The sequence below is a fragment of the Ochotona princeps genome, chromosome 13, assembly GCF_030435755.1.
Source record: "Ochotona princeps isolate mOchPri1 chromosome 13, mOchPri1.hap1, whole genome shotgun sequence".
NCBI lineage: Eukaryota > Metazoa > Chordata > Mammalia > Lagomorpha > Ochotonidae > Ochotona > Ochotona princeps.
This window is the reverse complement of record NC_080844.1, coordinates 49,169,162-49,177,520: the sequence shown is the minus strand read 5'-3', so window position 1 is coordinate 49,177,520 and position 8,359 is coordinate 49,169,162. Positions and strand designations below refer to the sequence as shown.

The window sequence follows — 8,359 nt, the reverse complement described above, 5'->3', positions numbered from 1 at the left end:
GGCTGGCTGGCAGCCTGGGAGCCCAACCTTGCACTCCCTAACCTTGTGTTAAGGATGAGGTCTTAGAAAGGAGGATGTTTTGAAAGCTGCAGCCCCAAACCTCAGATTTTACAGCCACAGTTCCTCTCACTCAAATTCTTAAACATGTCTCACCATACTTTTAAACTTAAATTACATTTTGTATCAAAGATAAACATCTCTATAAAAATTCTTTTTTTTATTTTTTAATGATAAAGCATTTATTCATATGTTTCTTTGGGATGGATTTTCCTACCTGTGGCCTAAAAGATAAATTCCACATAGAAATCATTCTCATAACATTTTGTTAAAAATACTTGAGAGTTCATCCGTCTTTCTCATCATATGCAATGACTTGTTAATGAAGAATAATTAAAACAGATTATTATTAATAAAGTGTGAGGGAATAAATTGCATTTCAAAAAATATTATTTAAAGATGATATCTTCAAGTTCACCAATGTCTATAACAGACAAATTAAAATGCATAAGGAGTGTCTGGAACTGGCACATTTCAAATCAATCAACTTAGTGGAAATAAAAGATTTTCTTCATGCAATGGGTCAGCCTAAATGAATAGATAGAATTACACTCCATTGATATCCATGTGGACAGGGTAAAACATCATCTCTCTTCCAGGTTCACATCTATGGTAGTTCGGCATTTCTTCCCATCCTGGAATCTGAACACCTGATTTTCCTAGATATTTGTGATCCAAAGAATTATGAGATTCCTCCAAAATGTTCAAAGCAAGTTCATGAATGGCTGAACCAAACCCAGCCAGCAGCTGCAAGTTAAGACTTCACCTTGGAAAACTTGTCAAGGGGAAATCCACCCCCAGTAAAGCGAGGGCCAGGTGCCTTGGCCATCGAGAAGGTGCTGTCCGCATGTATCCTGTCTCTGTTTCTGTAAGAAAGGAGGTGACAGTTAGCATACTTAGCATCCTTTGCCTCTTCTAAGTCTGATGTTCACTAAGTCGCTAGGGTGAGTTAGTTACTGCAAACTACTTTGACTGTAGCATCTAGTCTTTAACAAGCTGATTGTTTAAATCTAACTAGGTGTCCATTAATAATAAATAGGACCAGGGGAACAATTAAATATAAGATGTGTTCTCCTGATGCTGATCAAAACGTGGTCAGAAGACCTCATTATAGCTCAGACACTGGATTTTGTGGCTTCCAACCTGTAATCATCTTTCTGTTTTCAAAAACATTTGCTTAATTCCCAAGGTCAGTCAAAAGAATCTTTCTCTTAGCTCAATTACAGTGACTCATTTTATCATTTATCAATTTCACATTTCCAACTTTGGGTGGAAACTTATAAACATTTATTACAAATGAGGTATCTTCATCACATTTAAACGCTGGTAATAGGCAAATCTTGTGACTCTTAGTAAGTTGTAGTCATTACTATAAATTGCTTAAGATACAAGAAAAACTAGTAAAAGTAAATGAGATAGCATTTATGGCAACAAATAGAGAATTCTACCCTAAAATCTATAACATATTTTCTATATAGAGTCCCTTTTAAACGAACACGCATGAGAACATTTAGGTTTCCAACAGAACTTAGATTTACATAGGGTACTATAGCATAATTAGGGATTCTATAGAAAACACCTGAAGAATTCCTTTTACATGATTAAAAACTAAGCAAACTACTGAGGCCAAAACCAATCAGATTAGACTACATTAAATTATTTACCCTAGGGAATGAATTTTGCCCTTTGGAAAAGAAGCTGACAGGTGCTGCAAACTAGACCAACCAAGTCTGTCAGAGAAGGGGGAGACAGGGGTAGGCAGAGTGCTTGTGTGGACTAAAACATGAGAAAAGAGTGTTTTAGGAAGACAAAGGAGGCTAAAATGTTCCAAACAATAGGAGTGGCTGTTTCACAAGGGACAGGGTAGAGAGAACATCCACAGAAAACATTCCAAATTATTCTACTTGCAAAGAATCTGTAGAGAACTGGTTAACCAACTCAGCTGTCTCTTAGCAGAATTGATTTCATTATGTGAAAAACCGTCCCCATAAATAAGACAGAAGCTTCAGCCCTGAGTGAATCAGCAAATAGGGCTGCTCCCACACTTTGGCAACTCCTCCGGCTCTGGACTGCTAGAAGGCAGGCAGAGCTCTCCCTTCCTCAGCCCTCTCACCTTAAATAACCCAAAATTCCCCTCTAAAGGAACTTAGGCTTAATGCTTCTGGCTTGGGCTAAGCTGACTAATGGGAATACTGTATCCTTTACATTATCTTCCTAATATATTTATAGACCATTATAGTGACCCCACAGCCTTCTTCCTTCCATCCCTAAATACCTCAGCATTTTTGCTCCTGCCTCTGCTTATTTTCCTTGAGCCTCTGAATCTTTTTTTGCAGTTCTCCTGTGAACTCATCTCTCTACCAGTTTACAGATCCTTAACTAAATGGAACCAACAAAAGCCTTACCAGGTCAAAATGGCTGCAAGTAAGGAGCATTTAAGAACCAAAGGAGGCTGGATAAAACTGAAGCTGGTAATCTATGTTTGGATTACTTATTTATTTGAAAGACAGAACAACACAGGGAAAGGAAGAGATGGAGAGGTCTTCCGTCTGCTGGTTCACCCCCCCAAAATGGCTGTATTGCAGTGCAACCCAAGAGGACTCAATGCTCTGATACTGAAAAAGTTCTCTATGTGTGACCAATACACAACTAAAATGTCCTATCACAACTGGGGAGCTGAATTTCTAAGTAGAATTTAATTGAAATTCATTTAAATTTGAACAGTCACAAGAGGCATATGGCCAGGGTAGCACGGTGCTAGTGGAGGCCACAGAGAAGGGTTTAACCAACAGAACAGCAGCTCCTCACACTCTCTGTGTTCACAAAGCTATGGTGTTTGTCCAGGAGTTACAAGAAGACTGAGCCAAAGTCATAGCCAAATCAAGAAAGTGAACCAGCTCCAGAAAAATGATTAACTATTTAGCCAAGCTAGCTGTTTAGAGCTGTGAAAATTACACCACTGGTCTCAAAATGAAAAAACAAACAAACAAACAAACAAACTCTGGATGTATAAACGGATCTGCTGAGGGCAAAGAAGACATTCGAAATTCTACTTATACTTTTATCTTTTAAAAATGTAAATTATTGTGGCTGGCACCACGTCATATTGCACTAAGGCTCTGCCTTGGCACCAGCATCCCATATGGGCATCAGATTTGTATCCTGGCAGTTGCACTTTCCATCCACCTCCCTGCCTATGGCCTGAGAAAGCAGCAGAGGATGGCCCATCAGAAGCTCCTGGCTCCCAGCTTCAGTTCAGTTCATCTCCCACTGTTGTACCATTTGGGAAAAGAACCAGTGAGTAGAAGATCTTTCCTTCTCTGTCTTCCTTTCTGTAAATATACTTTTCAAAAAAAATAAAGCAAATCTTTTTTAAAAAGCAAAAATTATGCTTTGCTAATAATTATAAACTGACAGTAGTAGGTGCAAATAATCTTGTAAGTTAAGCTATATTGGTAAAAAAAAAATTTAAACCATTCTAAAACAAAATTTTTTACTTTAAAACTAAATGTGTATCTCTGGAAGGGGAGGTGGCGAGCTCAACTACACACTAACTGGTAAACAAGTACGATCAACAGCTTGAGGACCTCTGAGCCATACGCCTACTCCTCACATACAGTGCTTTTACTCCAATAGTCATTCAATTCACACCACTAACAATACTTTTCCTCAAATTTTAATGTACATGAAAATCAGCCAAGAGAATTGTTAAAGCATAGATTTCTAAGGTAGGTACTTGGTCTAGCAGGTAAGATGCCTGCATCCCACATCAGAATACTAGGGCTGGGCCCAGTGCCATAGCCTAGTGGCTTAAACCCTCACCTTGAATGCGCAAAGATCCCACAGGGGCACCAGTTCTAATCCCAGCAGCTCCACTTCCCATCCAGCTCCCTGTTTGCGGCCTAGGAAAGCAGAGGAGTACATCCCAAAGCCTTGGGACCCTGGCTTTGGATCAGTTGAGCTCCGGCCACTGCAGCTGTTTGGGGAGTGAATCAACAGATGGGAGATCTTCCTCTCTGTCTCTCCTCCTCTCTGTATATCTAACTTTCCCATAAAAATAAAGAAATTTTAAAAGAAATCGTAGAGCTCAAGGCCTAGAGCCTGACTGCAGCATCCTACTTAGAGCTTTGGCCTCTTTGGGGGCATGAAACAGCAAATGGGAGTGCATGCTCTCTTGCTCTGTCTGTCTCTCCCTTGCCTCTCAAACAATTAAAAAGAAATTTAACAAAAATTAAAGAGTTATAAGGTCCATCCAGAGCCACCTGGATTTCAGACATCTGGAAACCTGCATGTTTGGTAAATCTCACTGATGACTTTGAATCAGATAGTTGCTAGATGCTCACATTAACATAGACTTACCTAAATTAGAGTGATATTTTACTCTACTAAGAAGTGAACCTCTCTAAGTGTGGAGCAGGGGGATATTCTGATTTATAAGAAGAGCAAATTTTTCCTGGCAAGTGGATTTGCATCCAGTTACTTTATGCTGTTGTTTGCCACAAGGAATCATGAACAGATACACTCAAGTCATATTTTACCAACCCTCAGATGGCCGAGTGGATGAAATATCAGAAATGACTTTCAATCTATGATGTGAGTCACTGTACAAAGAACTAGATGGTTTTGGCACCACCACACAACCAAGCCAAGTTTTAAAACTGCCAACTCATTCCAGCCTCCTTACCCCCAACCAAGTGAAGGCACTCTTTGCTTTTCAATATGCCAACACTCTGAGGCTGCAGATGCTAACCTGCTGTGTACATCACCGTCTGGCAGGATACTGATAGCTCCTGTCAACACTTCACAGAGAAGCCATGAAGATGGTTCTGGGATAATGTATCTAAAACACGGGTGTCTGTGCATAATTCCTGGGGCATGGCTACTTTGATAGGGCACAATCATACTGAGCCCTGGCTCCCTAGCAGAGTTCTCATGTGAACATGCTTCAGCCTGGAAAAGCGAATCCTGATCCAAACTTGCAAACATAGTTACAGCATGGTTATTTTCAACCCATGAGAACAGTTTTTGGGGGCAATCCCACGGAGTTTCCTCAGATAAGCACTGAGATCCTGTTAGTATTCTCAAGAAGACCTCAATGTCAGATGAGACATGGGATCCCACTCTGATTCAAACCCACTTAGTGACCTGGCAGGCTATCTGTTGCTCACTTAGTAACTCAGTTTACCATTGTGAAAACTGCCATGCTCCAACTGCTCATCCAATTTTCTCATGAGCAAGTAAGAGGCATATGCAAGTTAGAATATGTGACCAAGTCTTACTTCTGAATGAGCTCTTTCCGTTTCTGAGCGAGATACTTCTTCTTTAAATTCATCAGTTCATTGGTAAGTTTCTCAATCTCGTACTTATATTCTTGGCTCTGTGATTCATACATATTCAATTCTGAAGACAAAACCTAGCGAGGAAAATAAGGCAGTGCTAACAAAAGATGTGCAGCGAGACAATACACTTTCCCAAAAGATCTTTTTCAGTCTGCTGTTATTTACGTTCGTGGGGCTTAGAGTGCAAAACTATGCCCAGCTTAGGCAATACATTGCATGCTTCCTGGCTAAAGAAGGGATGTGGACTCAAAACCAAGTATGACCTAAAGAAAAACTCTCTCAGGAAACACTCAAACAGAGGAACATGGTCAAGTGTTTCCAGGGATATTTTGAGTAAAGCCAAGAAAACTCCCAGACACACATCTAAAATTGTTTTTAACAACCCCCTTTTGTTCTTTAAAAAAAAAAAAGAGCATTCAAGAAAAACATCGCAAGAGGTGGAATTCATCTAAGGATTTTGGTAAAAATGATTCTGAAAACAGCCTGCTGCCACCACTAACCAGACATTCCAATTGATGCGTTTGCCAAGGTTGTTGTTCTGCTAAACGTCTATCGCTTCCTTGTTATGTTCTTTGAGACTATTCACGGATTCACTCTTCATCCCAGCCCTGGGCAACTTCCAGGGAAGAAGCAGGCAGCTGTAACATACGCACAGGAGAGCCGAGGCTCCCACTCTCCCAGGCTCTTGGTCTCAGGCTGGATAAGAGTGGGAATTTTCTTATGCAAACCAGACATAAAGCTTGCCAATATCAGGGAATGCTCCCCATCCAACCCAAGGACAGGAGCCAACGAAGCCTTTGGTTCTAAGGGGCTTGCAATAGCCCTGGTTCATTGTTTCCTTTTGCTCTCCATTGTGAAGATCTGCATAAAAAAGAGATCTTCACCTTTTGAGCATTCATCTGCTTCCAAACTCTTTTAATTGCTGTGGAAATAATTCTGAGTATGTGATTATAGCTAAAGAATGTAATTTTCACGTTGGAGGGAATCTGTCTAAATAAGAACAAAAACCCTGTTTTCAGACAATGCGTTTAAGTGGAATTTCACCCAGACACTGAGGACCAACTGGGAGCACACTCAGTGCCATCCACCTTGGACCCTCTTCCTTGAAGTCTCACATTTCAATCCAGGAAAAATATCTGAGTTTCCTCAAGTCAAAGAAATATATGGTCCCTGTGAGCACCGATTAAAGCAGCCCAGAGTTAACTGTGGTTAAGGCAGACATGTGTTTTCTCTTCAGTTCCTATCCCTGAAAACAAGAAAATAATCCTCTGTTTGAAATACTCAACTGTCTAAGGGAGCAAGAAATAATCAAAAGATTATGTCTATGCAAAACCCAAACTATATCTCAGGATTCTCCTGTGAAATGAACATTCTTGGAATGATAAGTTGGAAATTAATTTTCTAATTAGATTTCCTCTGGAGTCAAAGAATATGATTTTTCAATGTCCTATTTTCAAAAGGGTAAGTGCTATGCAAGAGAGGGGCAGTGATGGCTATTCTCATTGGCTAGGGAAATGCCACAGTTCAGCTCGCATGTATTGCATTTTGTAGTCAAATGCATGTGTAAAACTTTCCATGCATGCCAAGAACATATAATATTTGCAGAGGTAAAGTTCAAGGCACAAAGAGTGAACACAGAAGTTTTGAGAAAACGTTTTATACACACTAGTAAAACACTCCATCTTCCCAACTGAAGCTCTTACATCACAAGGGAATTAAACTTATAAAACTCTTGCAAGATCTTATTTCCCTTTCTTGGCTACTTATTCGACATGTGGTCATGAGGCAAGCCCTGGGGACTGGAGTGTGTATAGCTTGAGATGACTGTACATTTATCTCAGCTGGAACGGACTGGCAGACACCAGTTTGGGCAATGTTCTGCTTCCATTGGGGCAGAGAGCTCAAAGATCTCCTCTGTTCCTCTCTACCACCCACATCCTCTGAGCATCTTGAGATCCTGCACATAAATCTTGTCCCCCAAATGTCCACGTTATTGCCATCAGCCTCTCGCCAATGCTTTCCTCATGTGTTCTCCTGTCCCTTTCTAACCATGGGGAACTTTGGTGCCTAAAAGTCTACTGAGAGAAGGGTAGTTTGGAGCTGCAGCTTATTCCTCTGACAGCAAAGTGCCAACGAGGCTAACCTGGTTGGAGAGCAATATTTGGGAAAGCAGCTTAAGGCAGCAGAATTGTCCAGTACATTGCACCAAAGTGTGGTCTCCTTTGGGCCAGGAGAGAGCAGAGGCCACCACTTACTTTCAACTGCTTGGTCTTCTCCCGCAGCGTGTGCCGGTAGATATGCAGCTGTTCTGCGGCCTCTGGGCCAGGCTGCCGAGCCAAAATATGCTTCAGTTCCACGTACAGTTTCTCCTTTTCCTGGTGGACAGAAAACCCGGGAGCAGAGATCAATAGCCTAGTCCAAGCAAGGAAAATGCCTTCAGAAGCATGGCCAGGAGGGTTTGGCTCCAACCTCATCACATTCATTTGTGAATTCACTCAACCACCCATCCAACCAACCCTGAGCAAGGATGTGACCCTTGCTCAAGACAAATGAGTGGGAGAAAGTCCCTCTCCCCTGAATATGACTGTGTAAGACAAGGTCAGTGATGGAGACCTCAACAATGCATAGGAATTTCCTCCAAGGAAAGAGAGAGAAGAGCTTTGCAGACCAAACTCCAATGATAGGACATGGACATAGTGAGACACACAAGAAGGAAGAAGGGGAGAGATATCAAGGTAAGGTCAGACTCTCCGGCTGAAATTAGAATGTATGTGTCACAGAGGATGTGGTGTGGGATCATCTCCAATAGACAGTTGGGAGCTGGGAGTGAGCCATTCCTAGGTCTGTGTTTAGAGGACTGAGTGGCAGTAGTGCAAAGAGAGAGACAGAGAGAGAGAGAATCACCTAGAGCCTAGAACAAGGAAGAGATGAAAAAAGTTGGACGTAGGGCACTTGAGGAGGAA

General features: G+C 41.3%; 1 protein-coding gene across 1 annotated transcript in view; it reads right to left on the bottom strand.

Annotated features, from left to right (window-relative positions):
• Nucleotides 1-424: 424 nt before the first annotated feature.
• The window catches only part of CFAP58 (cilia and flagella associated protein 58), a 100,478-nt gene continuing 92,543 nt past the window's right edge, over nt 425-8,359 (bottom strand). Inside the window, exons 16-18 of the mRNA XM_004580225.4 lie at nt 7,652-7,771; nt 5,337-5,470; nt 425-923 (exon numbers count right to left, since the gene is read on the bottom strand). Of these exons, the coding sequence (XP_004580282.2) occupies nt 812-923; nt 5,337-5,470; nt 7,652-7,771 (366 nt within the window). The 3' untranslated portion in view covers nt 425-811. The remainder of the gene's footprint in view (nt 924-5,336; nt 5,471-7,651; nt 7,772-8,359) is intronic.